Here is a 23,567-nt window from a genome sequence, read left to right on the forward strand (position 1 = left end):
AAAAAAAAACTCAGCAGAAGGAATTTTAAATAATTAGCAGACTCTGTTTATTTTTCGGGAAAACCGCGAGGGGCAGAGGTAGCCAATAAGATTTGTTCGCAGAGATGGCGGGAAATCCGGGAATTCTTCACACCCCACACCCAGCTCAGGGTAATATGAGCCCTGAGTTTCCGCTACATAAAGGGCCACTGTATATCACTTCATACTGTCGCGAGTTTAATTTTGCGAAGGTTGTTCTGTGATTGACGGCCGATTGCAAAATGAACAAGCTCGCTATTGCCCTTTTTCATGCGCTTTTAGTTTTCTTTTTCTCTCCGAAGTCCAGTGATGGACAAGGATTGAGACCTCAACCGATAAATATCGCTCAAGGGAAGAAAATCGAAGCAACTGCAACATGTGGGGAAGATGTCAGCGAGCCAGAACTCTTCTGCAAACTGGCCACTGTACCCGGGAAGCTGGGCATTCTAGGGTTGTCCTGCGATCACTGCGAACCAGATACGTTTACCAAGGATCACTCGATCAAATATGCCATCGATGGAACGGAGAGATGGTGGCAATCTCCTCCGCTGTCCCGCGGCCTACAGTACCAAAAAGTAAACATCACGATTGATCTAGGACAGGTAGTATTTCTCCGTATACATGATTCACGCGTAGTTTCTTTGTCCTTGGTGTTGCTGTTTCGTCAAATGCCTATCGCTGTACTGAAATGTGATTGTTCGGAGAGATCAGTCAAGGGGTTTCGCCACTATCGAGCACACTGTGATTTGTTGTTAGTATTGAAAATTATGAGTCTAACTAGTGTAAGAAGAAGCTTTACGGTGGTTTGGAAAGTTCGTTCAGCAAACCAGCTGAAATTTCAGTCCATTGTGACACGTGTGAGGGGAACATTTTTCGCACCGAGGAATCAAGAAACCGAGCGTACAGAAATCTCACTTATGTGTGAGACAAATTGAGTATGCATCATGTAATATTCTGTACTTATTCACACTTCAATTCCCATACATTGTAAATCATAAATCACGCTGCGTCTTTTTTATTTCTTGTACGCATCTCTCGAGGAAATTTAAGATTTTAATTGAAAACCTTATGTTCAACTTGCATCGATCAAGGTCCAGAAAAACGAAGGATGTAAAAAAGTAACCAACAAATCCTAACATTTGAGTTCTTTCATTAGGTTTCGGGCATTTAAAAACCGTAATTTGTCTTATTTGAGATATTCTACCTTTGGATTGAACAATTGGGTAAAATAAAATGGGAATTTTCCCCTATTTGAGCCTAAAGACAGGAATGTTGAGACTGCCAGGAATGCACGTTTGGTTTTCCAGTGTCTACTCTCTTTGGGAGGTTTCTTAAAGCTTTCCTGTTGGGATTTTAATATTAATTTGACAAGGTGCCTCTTTTCTGTATCATTTGTGTAACACACCTTGAAGATGCGTCTTGGAAAACCAAGTTGTCATTTGACATTTATCTGCTATGATATAGACTTCTTTCTGTAGTAACAACTCCAGAGATTTGAGAAATCTAAGCAAAATGATGAATAATCAAAGTTTTGATGAGGAAGGAGTCTTTGATAGGGTTGTAGATGGCAAAATAAGTATTTTTTAACGGTTCAACTAAGATTGTATATTAAGCTTAACCTGTTTTCTCATGTAGGAATACCAAGTAGCCTATGTTATAGTAAAAGCTGGCAATGCTCCACGCCCAGGTACATGGGCCTTAGAGAAATCTGTTGATGGTGGAAGAACATTCACCCCATGGCAGTACTTTGCTACTACTAACAGTGATTGTCTGTCGTACTTTGGAAGCTCAGCACTGTTGCAGTCATTTAAAGATGATACCACGGTCACTTGTACAACAAGCTACTCTCAGGTTCCACCTTTTGAAAATGGGGAGGTGAGTGTCATGAGATTTTTTAATTGTCTGATTAGCTGTAATGGATAGAAATGACTATCTTTTTTCTCCAAAACCACAGATTTATTTAGCTGTATGTGTTATCAGGAAAATCAAGATGTTTCCTTAAATGTAATCAAACCTCTGTAATAAGACACACAAGCACACCAAAATAACAATTTAGCTATCTTTGAAAAATTATAATTATTATAAGTTTGAAACACTAGAATTTTGTTGCTATGTAATTTGCAAAAATAATCTGGTATAGCTTCTCACCTTAGTTAAATTCATGCAAATCTCTTCACATTTCAGATCCATATTTCATTAATTAATGGAAGGCCAGGAGCAGCAAACTTTTCTTACAGTCAGGCATTACAGGTAAATGTTGTCTCCATTTGGCAAGCAAAATTGGTCAGTATCAATCAACAGGATTTGCAATATTCTGTTTAATTCATTTTGGGGCAATTTCATGATAACTTAATAATGATTTGCTAAGTTCTTCTACTCATGTTAACAAACTGAACATGTAAAGAATGCAACTTAGTATGTGAATGGCTTTTTATTGAAATGTCATGTTATTGTTTTCCCTAGTATACAAAATTGTTGCTTGTTTCTTTTAGGAATCTGCTGAGAGATCTTTGGAAATATAAGGAAGTAGTAAAAAAACAATTTTAAAAGACCTTAACTATTGATAATGCATTCCAGGCATTAGGAGTGGAATCAGCCAAGCTTAAGATGTAAATAAACATTTTTCCCTTGCTGGGCATCAATAAGCATGGAAACTAATAAGGAATTATTCCTTTCTTTATTTACATCTAAAACAGTGAAACATTTTATTACAGGAGTGGACTCGTGCTACTCACATAAGACTCAGGCTGTTAAAAGTGAAGACTTTGTTAGCTGATCTGTTACCACTGGCAAGGAAAGATCCATCGGTTACTAGAAGGGTTTGTAGTAATGCTGTCTCGTGTATTCAAATTCACTATCTTTCTATTTTAATTAATATTCCCTCAAAAGATAGGTTTTGTAAATTTTATCAATGAGTTCTTATTCATTAAGTACTTCAGTGAAAGAAGAAAAATTTGGATACATACACTTTGAAATCATCTTAACTTCTTAAATCCCAGAAAATCAGATGTAATTCTCCTTACTGCCTGCTATACATTCCTTATTGTGTTGGTTTGGAGAATTTGATATTGGATGAAGTAGTTATCACCTAATTGATATTCACCTTAAGTTCATTTGTTTTGTTTGCAGTATTTCTACTCAATAAAGGATATTTCAGTTGGGGGAATTTGTATGTGTAATGGCCATGCTGATGAATGTATTCAAACTGCAGAGGACTCACAGTTCAGATGCAAATGTAAACACCAGACATGTGGCATCAAATGTGAAGAATGCTGTGTAGGATTTGTGCAGAAAAAATGGAGACCTGGAACTGCAGAAAGTAGCAATGAGTGTGAAGGTGATTAAAGAGTTTTATGTGTTTAGTTCATACTCAGGTAATGTGGCTAAGGGCCCTTGGCTTGTAACCTGGCAGTCCCAGATTCAAGTCTTCAACCTTCCCTTGCGAAATGGCTTTTGGAATTCCTAGGAATTCCTAGGATTTTCCTAGGAATTCCTAGGAATTTATTCCTAGGAATTCCTAGGAATTCCTAGGAATTCCTAGGAATTCCTAGGAATAAAGGTGTGAATTTTCACGGTAAATTCGGACTGGGAATTCCTAGGAATTCCTAGGAATTCCCAACCATAACAACTCTGGTTCTAAAAACCTAGAAATTCCTAGAAATTCCCAGAAATTCCCAGAAATTCCCAGAAATTCCCAGAAATTCCCAGAAATTCCCAGAAATTCCAAGTTTATAGCCAACAGGACTTGGAATTCCTAGGAATTCCTAGGAATTCCAACTCAGAGAACCAATGACTTTCCCTGAAAAGCTGTAAATCTAAAAAATTTCTAGGAATTTCTGGGAATTTCTGGGAATTTTTGGGAATGTTTAAGAATTACTGGGAATTTTAAGCAAAAATTTGAGGCTAATGATATAAAATAAATACTTTAAATAAAAAAAACCCAGCTAAAATTCAAGTATTCAATGAAATTTATTTAGAAGCTTAATTAAGGCTTACATGTAAAATATTTTTGATTAAATAACATCAATGTGTGGTAATATTAGGATGGAATTTGATTTATTTTTCTTTTCTTGAAAACTTCATACGGATTAATCCTCAATTACAGCTATTCATATAAAATAGTTCTAATCAATCATTAAATTTGGTTTGGCACAAATTGTGAATAAAATCTGTTGATTCTTTTCCATAAAATACAATATCTTAAGTTATATTTGAAAACCAAGCACTCTTGGGAGTGAAGGGGCTAATTACAGACAAATAAAATTGATTTTTTGATTAAAATCTTGTTGTAACTGTAACAATAAATTAGAATGAAGTTATCCTAAACTGCAAACTTAGCTGCTGTTTGTACTGTTTGTATTTTTTTCCTGGGCTCACAATGAGTTGGCCTTGAATGAGGTTGTCAACAAGAACCTTGGATATTTTGTACCTGGATTCCTTGATATCTGAATTTGAAAAAAAATAATATATTAAAATATGTATATTTAAAGCTCAGACCAGGCTTTTAAGATGGCTATGAGGAAAAGGGCATTCATCGGATTCTCAAATTGAGAAATCTCTGTTATATTGAGTGACTTTTATATTGGAGTTAGTACATCTCTCTCATGGATTTTACTAAAAAAGGGCTGAATACATTATTTTGTTTTTACCAAGGAGGGCTTCTTTATGTACTAAGGTTTGTTTAATATCAGTTCCTATTATGAATCTTGAATGTTCCCAAACGTGACTAGAGGAATCTTGAAACCTTACTGATAGGTTTATTTCATTGTAAAGCATAAGCTTAAGAAACTGCGGCATGCAAGTGACCGATTCGATTCTCAGAATTATTCTAGTTTCAGTTGCGCCGAGCGTTACGTAAGCTTAATTCAACCCGCTACATCTATTCTTTTATAAGATTTTGATCACGTAACGAATATCGCAATTTTTACTCACCACAAACTTTCAAAATCGTAGCTTTACAGATGGCCACTCGACCCTTGTTTGTACCAGTCAATATGTCAACTGTTGTCCCTTCTTTTAACTCCACGGCGCCAACGACTTTCTTTTCTTTTACAACACTCACGCTATTCTCGTTTTCCCATTGAACCACAATAAAAGCTATCTTTAGAAATGTTATATTAAGCAAAACAGTTGAGAAAAGCGATCAACCGATCCAAAGTACATTCAAAGATGAGCGCCAAATGGAGTCTTCTTTGTTTCCGATCACGGGCATGATCACGTGGATCTTTTAGGACTTGTCATTGGCTAGCAAAGTGAATCCGCTGGCTTGCCGATTGCAGTGTTAAGAGAAGCGCCCAACTTTATTCTGACTTCTCCGACCGGTTCTTTGCTTCTAGAAGATGGATAGCTTGGTGATACAAATAAAGATGTGAGCTCACTCTATGTAGAAATAATCGAAAAGAATCGATCGTATTACAAATGCACGATTTGTGGCCGAAAGTTGTCGAGGAAACAAGGACTCGAAACTCACTTGAGTTGTGTTAATGGCCAAGGTGAGAAATAACACAAGCCAATCACAGTTTTGAATGCGACTACAAATCGTCTTTTACCCTCATACTTATAAAAGAAGGATACCACATTCGGAAGTATAAGAGATACGTAGATGATCCCAGTGTACCAGTACCTAAATCTACAAAGCTTGACTGTAGCAAGCGTTCAGCAACACGTTCCAACACCGCCGTCTCGATTCCTCAGTCAGTCGTTTCCAATGAACTTAAAGCAGTATTGACAACAGAGTAGAGTGCGTCTTACAAAGGAGAAACATTTGTACAAGAGACAGGAGTAGCTATATGCGATTACAGAGGTGCGTTGGAACTCTGGTCCACAAATAGTTATGCACTGCCCGAAGTGAAAAGTGTGAAAGTGTAAAACAATCTTGTTGATAGCTGACAGACAGAGAAGAACAACAAGTAAACTTAAGAACTGTTATTATTGAAGTGTGACTATCACTTTTCATTTTTATATAAAGAAGGACTTGTAATTTGCACCAAAAATAAAAAGATGTAATTTTTTTTTGGGAGATCCAGTGATTGGGACATTTAAGAAATTAAGTTATGAAAGGAAACTTGGTTGGTACTTCTCACTACTAACAAGTCTTGTTGACAAATATTTTCAGATCAGAGTTTCAAATAAATTAAATTGAAGACGTCATATAAAAGGTGTTTTTCCTCTAAGGGAACATTGACTACCTCTGTCTTGTCTGCATGCCAAATGTTTGCAAAGTGTGTGGATGATCCACAAGTATTGGAACATATACAAAACATTTTTGTAAGAGTTCCAATACTTGTGGATCATCCACACACTTTGCAAACATTTGGCATGCAGACAAGACAGAGGTAGTCAATGTTCCCCTTTTCTTACAAAAATGTTTTGTAAGAATAAAAATAGCAAAACAAATTACAGCAATTAGTCATGAAAATAGAGCAAAAAACTGAAAAAAAAAAAAGCAGCAACAACAATCATGAAAAAAGAAAGATTAATTAGGTGTTGAATTTGTTTGTCTAAGGCATGAAATTTCTACTAAAAGTATTGTCAACAAAAAGTCTCTGACAGCGTTTGAGGCAACTGAGCTTGACTGTTCCAAGGTTTTCTAACAAAGGCAACCAGTAATGTAGGTTAGGGAAGTAAGATAACAATGTAATTATTGTTAATTATTGTGGAAGTTGGCAATTTCCATTTAACATAACAGACAGCTGGTTCATGAGAAAATCCATATTAATGTCAAGATTTACTAAAACTTAGTTTGAGTAATAAATTTCATGATCTTTAAGTTATAAACATGTACATGTATGTATATCTCTTGGTAAGTTTTGTATAGCATACCTTTTATTGAGCCAAAGTTTTAAGCCTCTGAAATTACTCTTTTTCTTAAAACCTTCACATTCAAGGTATTGAGAATTTCTTAGAATTTATGTGGACCTCAGGGTATTAAAATTGCCTCAAATTCAATTCCCAGAAATTCCCAAGAGTTCCACACTTCTTAAATTATAGGTAGTTTGAAAAGCTGAGAATTCCTAGGAATTCCTAGGGATTCCAAGTCCTCACAAAACTGGAGTCTTCCTTTCCCAGAAATTCCCAGTAATTCCAAGCTTTTTAAATCAGAGTTAATTTGCATAGTTGGGAATTTTTGAGAATTCCTAGGAATTCCTAAGAATTCCTAGGAATTTTTAAGAATACCTAGGAATTCCCAGAAATTCCCAGAAAACTGGGAATTCGGTTTGCAAGGGTCATTTGCATAATTGGGAATTTTTGAGAATTCCTAGGAATTCCCAGAAAACTGGGAATTCAGTTCGCAAGGGTTGCTACTCACTGGATTTGTTGCTGGTTTCTCTGAGTTCAGTGTCTTGGCAGTGTTTTGTAAATCATGTTTTCTATCATTACCAACCTTTTCCAATTAGCCACTCACCCATTTGATAGATTTTAAGTTGAACTATGTGGTGTTCAGGCTGTGTATAAACTGTGCCTATTTTTTAATCCCTAATTTTTGCCTGATGGGTATGTACAGTGTATATTTTTGTTGAGTTCGTGAAAAAGCTCAGGGTGTGGTGTTCAGACTAGTATTATGGTGACGTGTTCTTATTTTTATCAAGTTTATTTGTTTTACTTTCCTAGCCTGTAACTGCCACAACCATGCATCTGACTGTTATTATAGTGAGGAAATAGATCAGCAAAAGGGAAGTTTGGATATGAATGGGAACTATGAGGGTGGAGGAGTGTGCATCAACTGTCAGGATAACACGGCTGGAATTAACTGTGAACAATGTAAAGCAGGATACTATCGACCAGCAGATAAGGCTAGGACAGATCGTGATGCTTGTAAAGGTATGGCTGTAAACTATTATAAGACTGGTGTGCTATAAAATGCTACCAGAATACCCACCTTTAATTAGATCATAGCCTTAACTTATAGTTTTTTTTTTTTTCACTTCCAACTTGTCATGCAAGAAAGACCGATGATGCAGAGCTTGGCATGTAGATCACACAGTGACGTCACATACTGGGTGATTGTAGCCAGATTTGACGCAATTCTTGACTAATCAGAGCACAGGATTCCATCTTACCTGTATATCATAACTGACACTCAAACTATCAGTTTTTCAGATAGTGGCATTAACTGCACATTTTTTTGTACATTACAGCTTGTACATGCGACAGAAGGTTTTCCACTGGTCAATGTTTTGATGGTGATGGGCGGTGCCAGTGTCTTGATAACTACAGTGGACCTAATTGTACTCAGTGTAATGAGGGATTTTATGGATTCCCCAATTGCAAACGTGAGTTAAATTTTGGTTTGTGCTTTGTTTATGAAGGACTTTAGAAGTCAAGGATTAATTTTACAAAATGCTTACACTGTGTTTTAGCCCTGCTAAAATTGAGGTTTGACTTGCGGTAACAAGTGAGGCTGTCTTTCACCATCAAAAATCCCATGTTAAATATTATGGCATGGTAGATATTGGTTCAGGACTTACTCATTTGTTTTTCAGTTCTTATTGATAACTTAGTTGGAATAAAGATAAAAGTTCCATGTCAGAAATATTGTTATTTATCATCAGCTTGTGACTGCCATCCATTGGGTACAAGTGGACGTGTGTGTGGCCCAACAGGTGATCAGTGTCCATGTAAACCAAACTACACAGGAGCTAAATGTGATCAGTGTGCTCAAGGCTATTATGGCTTCCCAAACTGCAGCCGTGAGTACTCATATTAAGAAGAGAGGTTAATTGCAAGGCCACATTTTGAATTTCTTGATTGATTAATACATAGTTTTTCTTATGCAATTGGCTGAAGAATATTCTCCATGTCTGCGTAAACAGTAGCTCAGGTGAACAAACTTTAGCTGGGGAGTTCTGGAGAATTATCTAATCTTTACCCAGTTATCACAGTGTTACCACATAATGTGTTACTTTATTTGAAATAGCATGTGTAAATATTTTCAAAAAAACTTCCACCACTCTTGTTACTGCAGCATGGTACACAGATTCTGTGTGACCTCTTTCATTGAATGTTTTACAAACTTACTGGAAAGACATTCTTAAGAAGATTCAGAATACTAAGTATTGTTGATTTTTCTTCTCTTAAATGAATGTTTTTTTTGACTGTGTTAAATTTCAACAATCCGCTTATGAATTTGTTATATTATCATTCCTATGTGTTGTTTTGTTTCAGGATGCAACTGTGATGGGTTAGGGTCACATTCAAGCGACTGTGATGTCAAAGATGGACAGTGCAGATGTCGTCAAATGTATACATCCAGACAGTGTAATCAGTGCAGTAAGGGATTCTACAGCTTTCCTGAATGCAAAGGTAAGACATATTAAACAACTGCTAGCCAGGGTATTTTAACTTTCTAACCCCCAAGATACACATTTTCTTGTAAATTAGTGAGGAGAGTTTGGTGATAGATTAAGATCACAACTTCTACCACATGACTTTGAGTGTTCTCAATGCTTGTTTGCTGTATATGTATGGATATTAAAGCAAGAAGTTACAGGTTAATCACTTATGGAGCAAAAAGGTTTAACTTTACTTCCTCAGTATTGCTTTTTGTTTTGGCTTGTAGAACAGTCCAATAATCCATATGATTACAATCTAGATTACATTTGATAGTGTCTCTCTATATAGAGGTTACAGATGATATCAAATGTGGTGTTGACAAAAAGGTGGTTCATTAGAGTGAGGAGGTGTGTTTCTGATGACTTTACCACATTTTTGCATCTACTCTGATCTAATTCAGAACAGACACACCACCATGGAATTAACTTCTTCTATGTACCTAACAGTAAATATAGACTGTATTTAGCATATTCATTTCATTGGGGACTTATGGATGCTTACATTTGTCAAATCTGTATTATTTCTTGCCCTAGTTTGTGACTGTGATGCTGAGGGTACTGCCAGAGACATCTGTAATCCCAACACTGGAGCTTGTATTTGTATGGAGAACTATGCAGGACCTCGCTGTGATGTTTGTAATGAAGGATACTACAATTTTCCAAGGTGTTCAGGTAACTTCAACACATGCATTGTTTTATACTGCAAGTTAACATGGAAGAACTAAATTTATGGATCCAGTTTAAGTACAAGTATCTACTTAAAACCAGACTTGTGGGAATATGAAGTAAAAACCTCATCAAGACACAATTTGGTGTGACCAAAGAACTATACAATGTAACACTAAGGTGTAAATAATAATGACACCAACAACATCAAAAATACCCACATCAACATTTGATCTAGTGATGATGATAATAGTAGTGATTATATCTTGTATTTAGAGCCATATCTCTGTTGATGCAAAGACACTAAACACAAGACTGGTGCTTAAAAAGCTTATGTAGTATAATTAAGGTCCTCACAACTTTTGTCTTTCCCCAAATTTCTTGACTTCCTTTCTTTCATGTTGGATAGATTTTCAAACTTCAATTTAATTTTTAGAGCACAGGAGTTACAAGTCTCCTTGTTCTCAAGTAAAAATTCCTGCAAATTTTTTGAGAAGCAGCTCACTGGTTTGTAAACAAGTTACTTTCAGCTTCAGTCACTGCCCTTTGTCTTTCAGACTGTGGTTGTTCAAGAGAAGGCTCACTTTTATTAGCATGTGACCAGCAGGGAAGGTGTGCATGCAAAGACAACTATGATGGACCAAAATGTAGTCGTTGCGGTGTTGGATTCTACAGCTACCCAAGATGTGTCAAATGTTCTTGTGATCTTCGAGGTTCAGTTCATGAGTTTTGTGAGCCAACCACAGGACAGTGCCAGTGTAAAGGATCTTTCCGTGGTATAAACTGCAATCGCTGCCGCAGTGGGTTTTATGGATTTCCTGACTGTCAAGCCTGTCAATGCAATCCAGCAGGAATTAAACCACTTCCTGATGGACAGGCAGTAGACTGCTCCTTATCAAACGAGGTGAGTTATTTTATGTTATGAAATGGAATAACTCATTTGAAAATATGAAACAGGTTCTTTTGAATAAATTGCCAGAGTTTTGAGCTCAAATTTTGTCGACATTGCCCCCCCCCCTCCTCAAAAAAAAAAAAAAAACCACTAATGGATAAAAGGGCAATTTCCTATGCAAGATAAGTTTTAAGTTTTTGCATTTTATCGCATGGTAATAGAATTTCCATAAAACCTGGATTGAAGTTCATGTGAGTTACTTTCCTTTATTTAGTTTATTGAATTTGTCGAACTTGTCATCACAGGGTCAATGTGACTGCAAGGATAACGTGCAAGGTCTTGCATGCACAGAGTGTAAAGATGGCTACTACTTCCTTGATAGCAATAATCCTCTAGGCTGTGATAACTGTGAGTGCAATATGGATGGTGTGATTGGTGGCCTTCGCATTTGTGACAAGGAAACTGGACAGTGTCCTTGTAAGCTTTTTGTTACAGGCAGGAAGTGCACTCGATGCAAACCAGGGTTTTATGGTCTGGAAGGCCGTAAAGTGTTTGGCTGTACAGGTAATACAGTTGTTTTAATCATACAGGCAAGGTTACACTCATTGCTTTTTTGCATGATAGCCTGGGGTTTTTAGATGAAAGTTGGGGTAATATGGGTGTGTGTCAATATAGACTATAACTGCTGTTGCATAAGTGGTGTCACTCCCTTTCCCTCTTGTGGATGGTTTGCCAGTTCATCGGCAGTAACCTTCTAACCTTTCTCTTTCAGGTCAACAAGTGCACTATTAATAGTATCTAGAATTAAGTAAATTTTGGGAATTTGCAGCTTCAAAGAGATTTAGATTAATGCTGTAAGTAGTGAATTAATTTTGGATACATGTTATAGGTTGTGACTGTGATGTTGGAGGAGCATATGACCAGTTTTGTGATGTCAGCTCAGGGCAGTGTAATTGTCGAGTTAATGTTGATGGGAGAGACTGTAGCCGGTATGGACTTAACATTCATGATCATTTAATGTCTACATGTCAGCTTAACATGCTATTTCTGTAGTCTCACTGTGCAGTATGTGTAGCTTGTCTATAGTGACTACTATGGCTCACATGTGTTCAACCTTTTAACCCCTAAGAGTGATTAACATCTCATTTCTTCCAACAATATCATCCCTGAATCAAACATTAAGGTCATGAGAATAAAGGTAATGATCATCAACTAAAGATATTCATTATTGTTAAACAAATTCTCCTCGTTAATACTACAGGGAATGTATAGAGAATGGTGTAGAGAATATGCATACTGATGTTAGAGTGTTAAGTGTTAGTTTTACATTTGACTTGTGCTTTTCAGGCCAGCGTCTCAGCATTACTATCCAACTTTGCTACAAATCAAGGCTGAGATGGAGGATGGAATGGCACTCCCTACTAAATCAACCTCAGACCAAGATGTCCTCTCTCCAGACGTGTCAATATCAGATGATGGTCGACCTGCTAGATTTGGTTTTGATGAAAGTGTGTTTCCTGGCTTCTCTTGGAGGGGATATGCCACCATGTCTGATATCCAGGTACTGTAAGAGCTATTATTAAATGCTGAGGATTCAAGTGTTAGCCTTTCAACAGTTGTCTGACTAAGGGGTGATGCTTGAAACATCAGCTTTAGAAACTCTTCACAGTGGCCATTAACATCATCAACTCAGTGTATAAAACCAAGTAATCTTGTAATATTCCCACTGATACAGCACCACAGTTTCTTTATAAACTGGCCCCCTCTATTTATCTGGTATTTAATGATTCAATTGTTTTCCTTGTATTGTATTAAAAAAAGGTGATGGTGAAACACATTTGAATTAATAAACTGAAAAGAATTTGATGAATAAAAGATGATAAGTAGTAAGGGTTTATTTAAGTTGAAATGTGAGAGTTCTCTCTTTATTAATGTTATACTTTCTGTCTTTCATGCAGAGAGCAATAAAAGTAACTCTGGACATTCCAAAGACAACTCGTTACCACATCATATTTTACTCCATTACAAATGGAAGTTCACCTGTAACTGGTGAGGTGATGCTGACACCTAAAGGAGGTGAAGGAAGCAAACAAAGCAGCAAGGTCACATTTCCAGTCAAGCAGGTTGGCTCAGCAAGTATTGCCACTCATCATACTGTTGGAGAGAAAGAAAAGGCCACTCAGTTCATGTTGACCAAAGGGAAATGGGATTTGATTCTGGCTCTTCCACCAGCAAGTGTTCTCCTGGTGAGTCACATATAAAAAGAGCTAAAATTCAGTTGTGATATAACCAGTAGTTAGAACCAATATTACAGCACTTAATCCTTTCACTCCCAGAAGTTATCAACATGCACCTTCTCTCTACAATTCCAATATGTTATCCTACAACCAGGAAAGAGATGAGACAAGATTTATCAGCAGAGAGTGATCATTTACTGATACTTGCAGTTCTTCAAGCTATGGACATAAGAAACAATTTCTCATAAATTAAAAAATCTCCACAAATACTTGGAAATAATTAATATTTGTGCTTACAGAAGTGATGTAGGCCTGCATAACTTGTATTATTCATTACATCCATTTTCTTGTAATGTATTTCAATCTAGAAAACTTTTGATTAATTTAGGCTCTGAAATTTGAGCTAGTTAAAAACTGTTTAACACCTTAACTTTAATTTTGATATTGTGTGTTTCCAGAAAATATCCATACCCCCACCACGGAGGGAATTGGAAATTCCAGAGGGGTGGGGGGGTCAAAGTCCCAGGAAATTCCAGAGGGGATGGGGGGTAAGAGGCGAAATTTTCGTCCAGAGGGTAGGAAGTCGATCGACTTTCTTCGTATGTCAATTGGCGCCTTTTACCTACTTTAGTGGGACGTTCTGAAGTTTAAGTTGTTAAATTACGATGCTTCTAACAGTTCTGCAGCAAAAGAAAGTTTTCTTTTATCCTTGTAGCGCTTTGGAACATAAATAACATCAAATAAAGAAGAGAATCACTTTGTTTTTCGAACGGAGCCGCCATTACTCGTTACCAGTCTCCAAAGATTACAACCAACAGGAGTGGTGACCTAGGGATTTTCCTCAGTCATAACACGTTTCGCGTTCGTAAAATTTACAAATAACTGTCTCGGTCTCGCAAAAAAAAAAAAACGCTGGTCTCGCCGTCTCGCAAAGTTTCGCATAAATTTACCATTCACTACCCCTTATTGACTCCAGCCATCTATTAATTTTGATCTGCTCTGAGCTTAATTCCGTTGCATCATAATGTGTAGGAGACTTGACGATTTCTTTATGGCTTACTTGCTTGCGATGTTTTAATGAATGATAAGTACAGTCGTACCGTAGTAGAAAACAGTTGATAGTAACATTGAGAAACATTAGGATCCAGGGCTTTGTATATATGCGCGTGGGACTGGTAACTAGCCAAGGTTTGTTTATGCACAATCGGACGAAATTATCGACCCGCTATTAACAAGAATCAATGCTTGTGTGAAGAAATTTTACATTAGAGGCTGGAATTTGGAAAGATGAGTTCAAAATAACTTACTGCTGACTCAGTTTTCTCTTTTGCTCTCTTATTTATGACACAATTTTGTACAAATTTACGTTGCTCAATGTGATTTCGAACGTTTCCATTTCAAGTGCACGCAATTTTCTCAGTACATTGTACAAACTTAACAGTTCAAAAGTGTTTTGTTGCGACTTGTACAGTTTTTTTCTCCTTTCGTGTACTGAGAATACTGTGTTAAATGTTTAAGGATAAGTATTGTATTTAAAAATAAAGCAAACATTAAGTTTAAGCTAGTTAGCGACGTTTACCCTGCGCGTGTACGCCATCTCTCGAATATACACGCGACAAAATCACACGTCCCTCTTGTTTGTTGTTTGCTACGAGAAAAAAATATATTTCCAGGGGGTATAGGGGGTGGTAGAAAATTCTTTGGAAATTCCAGAGGGGTGGGGGGGCTACCACTGCTACCCCAAAATGGAAAATCCGAAGGGGTGGGGCGGTCCTATATGAAATTCCCTCCGTGGTGGGGGTATGGATATTTTCTGGAAACACACATTCTCCAAAATTTTCTCTTCACATTTTCTATGGTACTGGCTAGGAGAATTAGTTTGACAATCAAGGTTTCTTAAAATAATGATCCTTTCCTTTACTCTCATGACCTTTATATCAGATATCAAAGGTATACTGTTAGAAGAAATTAGAAGCCAGTTGCTCTTAGGGGTTAAAAGGTTAAAATGGTATTATTTTGGGGTTGCATTTTATTATTTTATACTGAGTAACAGGCATACATCTATTTCCAAATTAGAAAGTCTCTGAAAACCCTATATTTTGTCTATTACAGGATTACGTTGTTGCTTTACCACAAGTATACTATGAAGCATACCAACTGGAAGAGAAAGTCACCAAACCTTGCCAAGTGAATGGTATCAATACTTTATGTAACCAGTTCTCATACCTGAGCACAAAAGCACCAGGCTTTTTCACAACAGAATTGGAAACAGGATATATTGTTACTAGTCGTGGAGTGAGACCCACACAGCTGTTTAGAGATGAAAAAGTCCTGCAACAGTTGGATTTCAGTGCCATGGCTAATCTAGATAATCAACAGGTCAGATTACTAAATATTACATATGTTTTTATAAAATAGATATTTTAGATCAATGTCACCACCCCTCCCCTAAGCCAACAACAGTCAACTGAAAACAAGTTAAGGTTGGAGTTGGGTTGAGGGAGAGGTAGGTTTACAGTTGGTCAGATACTGTCATTGATCCAAGATTTCATCAATTATTTAATGTCCTGACCCTGGTTGTTTGAAGGTTAGGTAGTGCTACCCACTGGATAAATCTCTATCTGGTGGATAGCATAATACACGTACCCTTTGGATAGAGATTTATCCATTGGAAAACACTATTCGCCTTCTGAACAACTGAGTTTTGATGTTGATTTATTGTTCCACAAATTGTATTTAGGATAGATTTTGACAAATTTTTATAGATGTCGGAGGAGAGAGAAGGGAAAGGGGTATCTTGGTGATAGCATGTTGGGAAAGCATTTGTTTACTTGGCGTAAAATTGAACTGTTATTGTCAATGAATGGACTGTAATTCTTGTTTTTCTTTCATACAGACCCGTGTTACAGCAGAATTTCGCATCCGTAATATTGGTAAATATGTCCTAGTTCTGCAGTATTACTATCCTAATGACAAGAAGATCAAGTTAAATGTTTACTTGAGGTATCAGGCAGGATCACAGAGAGGAGAGTTCAACCTTCAGAAATGTAACTACAGGTTTGGCTGCCGTCAAGTAGCTGTGGATAACACTGGAGCTGTCAAAGTGTTTGATGTTGCTGAACTGCAGAGGACAGTAGTTACCCTTTTGGCCAGAGACACTTCCTCACCTATTGCTGTGGTATGTATGTTGGTCATTAAATTGTGGTTAAACCTGTAAATCCCAAGGTCTGATTGTCAGTTCTCCCCTCCAGTTGCTACACATTTCATTGTAAATTAGTTTGAGAATTTGGTGTTAGATCAAGATAACTTCTACCTGATCATTACTTGTTTTCTGGATAATATGTGGATATTACAAGAAGTTATATGGTAATCACTTCAGGGGTTGGTGCTTTTGTTCAGGGATGTTGCAATAACAAAAGGGGATACCTCACCGAAACATTAACTTCCAAACAAACCAAATTATAAGAAAACATTTCTTAGGAAATAATGTGTTATTTTTTATTTTCTTGGATGGAAAGTCATAGTACATGTAAGTTCTATTATATATCTTCTGGGTTTTGATTGGGTCATATCATTGAATGAAAATGTTTGAGTTGTTTTGCCCTGAGACTCTAATATTTGTTTTCCAAACCAATCCTGTTAAAATATTTTACAATAGTCATTGTTTTGTTGTTGATTCAGGAATTTGAGTTAATTAAATTTCTCCTTTGCAACTGCAACTTTTTTTCATGCAATGATTTGAGCATCCTTCACTGTAACATCAGTATCTATAATCTCCATACTCCTCTGTACACTATTTTTTTGGTACTGACAAGGAGAATTTGTTTAAGAATTATTACTTCTTATGGATGAATCAGAAGTATTAAGGAGAAATTAGATGTTGGTCACTCTTAGGGTTTTAAGAGTCCCAGAAATTTATTCAAGTTCTCTTTACTACACTTGTTTGTTGGTTGTAGGACTCTGTTACAGCCATTCCACTTGATGTGTGGGATCTGGATTTCATTGCTCCAAGCATTCTTTGTACAACTCAAGGCAATGTGTGTATTCCCACATCATACCCCATTCCCAAAGGAGCTGTTACAATTGAGGTTCCAGATGCCAGTGTTCCTGATCAACCACAGCCTCCAAACAAACAGGATCCAAAAGCAAAACTACAGTACTTGGGTGAAGGGGTAAGTATAATGACTTTTCTTCCATAAGTAAGTTCATGATTAAAACCCAAAGGTCTTGTTATTTAAACAAAGTAAGACATGAGCAGGGGTTTACAGAATGGTTTATTAAATAAATTAATATTTTTCCATGACTGGCCATCAGCCTTTTTTACTCCGTTCACAGACATTGATGTGTAAATTAAAATTCTAGCTTAATGAAAAATGAATCAGAATATGGCTTTGCTAAACAAGAGCTGAACTTCTTTGAGGTGACAAACCTTATGTTTTCTCTTAAAACTCTGATAATGTACAAAAGTTTCCCAGTAAAAATGTGTTCGTCAAAAAAACAAAAACCAGCTGGGCAAATAGTGGTGCATTGTGGGTAATGAATAGTTCAAAGTAAACTGTAAAGCACAACATTGCTCATGCATATGAAGGAGGGACTGGGTTTCAGTAAGTCTCTGATTTCACTCTGCTGATCAAATTCAAGTAGTAACCACTTATTAAATTTTTTTTTTTTTTTGCGAAAAGCACATTTAATTTAGTTATTGTGATTCTTGGTACCATAATATCAACTTGTTTTCTTCATTTGGTTTCTTGAAGATCCATTCTCTGTCAAGTAATGGGCTTAAGGAAGGGAGATATGCAGCCATTGTTCACTATTATCAGCCAAAGCATTCTTCATTTGAGTCCCAAGTGAAAGTCACCAGCGACCGTGCAGTGGAAGGGTCCATCAAATTCCATTACTGCCCTCATGCATCAGGCTGCAGATCAGTTATCAAGGACTTGGCTGGTACACCATTTTTTGATATTGAACGAAAAACTGTTGCGCTGGAGTTTGAGATTCCAATGAACTCATCAACATGGATAGTAAGTTTTTGAACTGTATGTATGCCTGTGAAGTTATCATTGAATTTTTGTAACACAAGTAAAACTTAGCACTCCTGATGTAATTGAAGGTAATTTAATTTGTTGTTAATCACCATAAAGTTGCCCTGTTTCATGCAATGTTTCCATGGGCCACAAGCAAGGACTGTGCTAATTTTCCTGTTAACTAGAATTTAAGACTAAAGTAGAAATTTTAGAGACAAGCAAAGTCATATGTTAAACCAAGCTAACAAAATTAATGATCTCTTGTATGTTTCTTTTCTTGTAGGACTATGTTCTGCTTGTTCCTCAAAATGTATTCACTGGGGACCTGCAAGAAGATGCTCCAGTCCCCTTGTCTCAAGATTTCCTTGATTCATGCAGCAAAGATGACTTCTTCATAAAAACCTCAGATCCAAAGTTTTGTAAAGATTCGGTGTTTTCGCTCACAACAAGCTTCAATAATGGAAGTCTTCCTTGTGACTGTAATCCTAAAGGATCTGTTGACAACAACTGTGAAACATTTGGTGGACAGTGCCGTTGTCGTCAGAATGTAATTGGGAGAACCTGCAATAGGTGTAAGACAGGGTATTATGGCTTCCCTGAATGCAAAAGTAAGTGGAAAGTGTTATATTTATAATTGAGTGCATTCTTCTTTGGTAAAATTTCCCCTAAAAATTAAGTTGGTTGAAAATTGTTTGCATGTATATACCAGTTGTGGAAAACCCTTTTGACCTGGGCAAAAGCACATGTACACCGACACTTTTCTTATTTCAGGAGTAAGCAGTGCTGGTGGTTTTCCAAACTAAAGAATAAACCTTCTTTCACCAGACAGTCTTTGTAAAAACCAGACCTATGCCTGAGTAGTTCTTGTTTTGGAATTGTAGTTAGAGGCTTCATCTGTTAAAATTTTCAATTTAATTTTTACCTGATTAAAATCTGCTTTCTTTTGAAATTTAAGGATGCCGTTGTGTTTTCTGTAATGAGATCACTGGGGCCTGTGATTGTCCAAAAAACACCGTTGGGCCAAACTGTGAATTCTGCCTGCAAGGAACCTGCTGTTACGACCCCATCCTTGGTTGTGAGGACTGTGGCTGTGAGAGGTTTGGTGTGGTTGGTAACAATATAGCATGCAATCCTAACACAGGGCAGTGTAACTGTAAACCATCTCACACTGGGAAGAAATGTAAAAAGTGTGCTGTTGGATATTTTAACTATCCTTTGTGCCAGAAATGTGAAAGTTGTGATCCCAGAGGAGTTGACAATAGGATATGTGACAGCAATGGTGGAACATGCTTTTGTAAGGTGAGCTCTTAGGATTGTTGAATTGATAAGTAAGGTATACCCCTAGAGGGTGCTCCCTATAAAAATAATAATACTTCATGGAGTAAATCTGTGGGAGGATGGGGATTTTTTTGGCTGTTATAACCTTAAATAAACATTGCTAGGGTTGATTAAAGACTGTAAGTAATTGGCTGTCAAAGTCATCCATATGATAAATGAGCAGAATAAACTCTGGACTGTATTTGTTAAACAACCTATCATTAGGTGGCTACTCAGTGGACTGCTTTCTCAAGACACTTTATCAAATACAATAGTGATGTCATTATTATTCCTCATAGTCATCTTTGCAGACTAAAGTTTTATGAATTAAAGCTCTTTGATTTGACCCTATTTGGTAGCCTGGAGTCACTGGACCACGCTGTGATAAATGTGCAGCAGGACGTTTCAATCTAGATGCTAACAATCCAGATGGCTGCTCTAAGTGCTGGTGTAATGGCCTGTCTAAAGTTTGTGATAGTGGCAATAAGTACTGGTAAGAATTGTTGATATCTAACCATGTCAGCACCTGGAGCCAAATGGCCCACGTGGTCAGCTTATCTGGGTTTCTTTCACAAAGTAACAATTTGTGTCACTAACCCCCCTCTCCTCCCAGATAGAATGCTAGTCCATGGCAGGATACTACCCTCCCCCTCAGCGCTTACCCCTTACCCCTCCCCCCTCACCCATAAACCCTTACCCCTCCCCCCTAACCCCTAGCATTTCCTTCCACAGGCTGATTGCCTATACCTACAGTAGTTAAACTTGCAGGTGGGGAGAAGCACTGCAATGGTGAAGAGTCTTGTTCAAGAAAACAGCATAATTACCCAACCAGGTTTTATACAAGGACCTCTGGACTTCTCAACCCTGAATCAAGCTCACTTATTCTTGACCCACTTTATTTCCCAGATACATGTACATAGTTTACTTACCAAAGCAATGTTGGCAGATGCCTATAGAACTATAAAGAAAGCCTTTAAGCACAATACTGTTTCAATTTGTACCTTGAAAAAAACCTTTTTGAATTAACATGCAGTATATTTATAACTTAATAATGTGATGCTTTTTACATTTCTTTCTTGCGTGGATGACATGCAGTTTTATTTTCTTTAAAGGTCCAAAATTAATACCATGGACAATTGGAAGTTAGAGAACAGTCCAGCTATTGTGGTTAAAATTGATGAAACTAAACTCTCTGCCTCAGTAAGCAGCCAAAGAGATGAAAAAGGCAAACCAGTCTACTGGATAGCACCCATGGAATACCTTGGACAAAAGGTACATGAGACTGCAACATCTTAGTTGCTTGTGAAAAGGAGCTGATCTTTGGCATTTCATCCACAACACAACCATGTTTTACTCTGATGCAAACAAAGGAATGTTCCTTATAGTCAAAGTTATTTTCCTGTAATATCACAATATACTATTTCATTTATGAAACCATGGTTATGTATGATATATACATATTGAAAGTTTGAAATTCAGTGATGTGCTCTGTAAACTAAGTTCATCAAGTGAAGTATTTGAAAAGCAACTGATTTGTTGTGTATCTTAGATTTCATCTTATGGTGGCAAACTGATGTACACAATCAGTTATGAAGTACCACAAGGAGAAAGTTCACCAGTCTTGACAATGAAACCTGACATTGTGATTGAGGTACTTGCTCACTTTATCTTTTTCAAGCTAGAACATGAGATTAGTTCAGGGCTCACCTTCTCAAAACTTCCTGGTCAGTGTCACTTCCCTCTGGATGGAATCCTGATCTATTTTTGGTGACCCCTGAACCCTTATTACTCCCAAGATCTGATTGCTAATTCTTCCCACTAATTGCTATACATTTCCTTGTAAATTAGTCACAAGAATTTGGTGCTATATCAAGATTTAAAAACCTCTCCCTGAAAAGTTTGGGTATTCTTATCACTTGTTTGCTTTATAGTGTATGTATATTACTTATAGAAGTTACATGGTAATCACTTCTTAGAGTTATGAGAGTTGCAAGTTTTTGTTACAGTTTTCCTGAGTTCAAGGATGGAGATAAGATGTCTTTATTGCACTCAAAACACTATGCAATGACTGTGTGGAGAGTTTGACTGGAATCAAGTGTCCTGTTTGTTATGCATTAAGTTATTAGGTCTCATTTGTCAATTCTTATTGATGCTTAACTTACAATCTACTCCATTATTAATGATTGTGGATAGAACTCAGTGTAATATGGATTTAACCATAGCTGAAAGTGAAGGCAGTGTGTATAGTAACATGCTATATTTGTTATTTGAGACTGTACATATGTGTACATTAATAAGAACAATTTTGACAATTTTTGAGGGGGGAGGGGGAATTTAATTTTTATGACAATTCGTATTGAAATTTTAACAATCAGTAAGTCTTAATTTTGTAAACTGTCCATTAAAATGTTGGAAGCAATAATCTTACTTCTTGCTGTAGGGTAAAAATGGCAAAGTGCTCTTGTTCAAAAAGCAGTTGGAACTTTCTCCAGGACAGACATCAGCAATTGAGGCACAGTTTTTGGAGGTGAGTGTGAACACCCAATGGCAATTTGTGGTTAAATGTTGTCAGAAGTCATTTCAAGTTTTTCTGTTTGCTACCTCTGAGGGTATATAATTTATAGTTGCCATAACAATATATTGCTTTTGACACTTATAGTATCTTTGGGAGGATACCAGTGGATCCAATGTAAGCAGGGATGACTTCATGTCAGTTTTTCATGACATAAAATCGCTGAAGCTGAGGGCCTCATACAGCACAGTGGTTTCAGACATCAGGCTCAGTGATGTTGAAATGGATGTTGCAGTAGATGAGCCTGTTGACGGAGCAATGAGAGCAATGAGTGTAGAAAAATGTGAATGTCCAGTGAAAGCTACAGGAGATTCCTGTGAGGTGAGATACAAAGTCACTAAGCCAAGTTGCGCTAGTAATATACTTAAAACAAGACACCCTTTTTTTTTTTTTATAATAGCAAGACTTGAATACAGTCTGTCTGTCTGCACATACCATTTTGAATTGATAGGAAATTATTTCTTTTGTGAGGATGCAATGCACCTATAGGAGTGACAGGATTAAATTGAATAGAACAAAACCCAGTAGTTGATTCTACCGGGGAAAACAATAGGTCCAGATTTTCAATCTTCACTACAATGCTTTGTCTGAGATGGGAGAGTGCTCTTACAAATGTGTCATGTCTGCATTACTTGGGGGAATGGGATGGCACAGTAGTGAGATGGCCTTCCCCCCACCACTGTGGCTGAGATTTGATTCCTGGACCTGGCATCATATGTGGGTTGAGTTTGTTATAGGTTCTCGTCCTTACTTGATGGTTTTTGTCTGGGTACTCAGGTTTTCCCCCTGCCACAAAAAACAAAATTCCAAATTCTAGTTCCACCTGGAAACAATGGACAAAAAGAGCCACCTTGGGAATGTGTATTGTTAAATTTTTTTATTATCATCATTCATACTACCAGCTTCCCTTACATGTGAATCAAATTACAAATAATGCATTTTCTTAAACTGAGGAGCAACCATTCTAGATGTCAACAAAGTGATCACAGTGATTTGTCTTGCAATGATCGCTCTGTGTTGTAATTTGCAGCTTTGTGGAAAAGGTTATACTAGAGCTCCAGATAACACTTCCTGTGTACGCTGCAACTGTTTTGATCACTCAGAGGACTGTGATGGAGAAAGCGGAGAATGTTACAGTTGTTTGCACAACACCACAGGTAAGGTTGATCATAGTGAGTAGTGCACTGAATCTCTAATATACACCATTTAACATAATTTGGGATCAAAAGAGTTTTGGTATGGAAAGAGGGTTCAGGATAATTGAATAAAGGGGCTAAGTTTCTAAAGAATCTGTGGTGCTGTGTCAGTGGGGGAGTATAAGAAGATAATTTGGTTTTATCAACAGAGCTGATAATGTAATATGACTACCAAGAAGAGTTTTAAAGCTAAAATTTTGAGGTTAAGCCTTTATCATTTTCCTTGATGAAGGGCTAATGTTGGAAACCTCAGCTTTTAAACTCTTCACATGACCACTTTACATTATCAACTCAGTTGATAAAACCAAATTAT

The 23,567-nt window shown here is 37.0% G+C and overlaps 1 protein-coding gene and 1 long non-coding RNA gene across 4 annotated transcripts in view; one reads left to right on the plus strand and one right to left on the minus strand.

The window, feature by feature from the left end:
- Positions 1 to 181: 181 nt before the first annotated feature.
- LOC113665162 (laminin subunit alpha) overlaps positions 182 to 23,567 on the plus strand; it is a 41,614-nt gene continuing 18,228 nt past the window's right edge. For all 3 annotated transcript variants that reach the window (XM_027180820.2, XM_089190501.1, XM_089190500.1), the window contains exons 1-27: positions 182 to 620; positions 1,654 to 1,893; positions 2,203 to 2,268; positions 2,733 to 2,837; positions 3,148 to 3,355; positions 7,630 to 7,839; positions 8,157 to 8,291; positions 8,571 to 8,708; positions 9,184 to 9,321; positions 9,885 to 10,022; positions 10,574 to 10,920; positions 11,214 to 11,472; positions 11,798 to 11,897; positions 12,256 to 12,469; positions 12,867 to 13,154; positions 15,258 to 15,524; positions 16,042 to 16,323; positions 17,102 to 17,317; positions 17,900 to 18,166; positions 18,453 to 18,777; positions 19,125 to 19,468; positions 19,846 to 19,979; positions 20,599 to 20,758; positions 21,036 to 21,137; positions 21,927 to 22,013; positions 22,146 to 22,379; positions 23,089 to 23,215. In XM_027180820.2, coding sequence (XP_027036621.2) covers positions 261 to 620; positions 1,654 to 1,893; positions 2,203 to 2,268; positions 2,733 to 2,837; positions 3,148 to 3,355; positions 7,630 to 7,839; positions 8,157 to 8,291; positions 8,571 to 8,708; positions 9,184 to 9,321; positions 9,885 to 10,022; positions 10,574 to 10,920; positions 11,214 to 11,472; positions 11,798 to 11,897; positions 12,256 to 12,469; positions 12,867 to 13,154; positions 15,258 to 15,524; positions 16,042 to 16,323; positions 17,102 to 17,317; positions 17,900 to 18,166; positions 18,453 to 18,777; positions 19,125 to 19,468; positions 19,846 to 19,979; positions 20,599 to 20,758; positions 21,036 to 21,137; positions 21,927 to 22,013; positions 22,146 to 22,379; positions 23,089 to 23,215 — 5,491 coding nt within the window. In that variant the 5' untranslated portion in view covers positions 182 to 260. The remainder of the gene's footprint in view (positions 621 to 1,653; positions 1,894 to 2,202; positions 2,269 to 2,732; positions 2,838 to 3,147; positions 3,356 to 7,629; positions 7,840 to 8,156; positions 8,292 to 8,570; positions 8,709 to 9,183; positions 9,322 to 9,884; positions 10,023 to 10,573; positions 10,921 to 11,213; positions 11,473 to 11,797; positions 11,898 to 12,255; positions 12,470 to 12,866; positions 13,155 to 15,257; positions 15,525 to 16,041; positions 16,324 to 17,101; positions 17,318 to 17,899; positions 18,167 to 18,452; positions 18,778 to 19,124; positions 19,469 to 19,845; positions 19,980 to 20,598; positions 20,759 to 21,035; positions 21,138 to 21,926; positions 22,014 to 22,145; positions 22,380 to 23,088; positions 23,216 to 23,567) is intronic.
- Positions 3,969 to 7,315, minus strand: LOC149036944 (uncharacterized). Its single transcript, XR_016181714.1, has 2 exons — positions 7,195 to 7,315; positions 3,969 to 7,154 (listed from the first exon to the last, which is right to left on the minus strand). It is a non-coding gene; the product is annotated as an uncharacterized LOC149036944 (long non-coding RNA).

This window comes from Pocillopora damicornis, chromosome 12, assembly GCF_964200805.1.
Source record: "Pocillopora damicornis chromosome 12, jaPocDami1.2, whole genome shotgun sequence".
Taxonomy (NCBI): Eukaryota; Metazoa; Cnidaria; class Anthozoa; order Scleractinia; family Pocilloporidae; genus Pocillopora; species Pocillopora damicornis.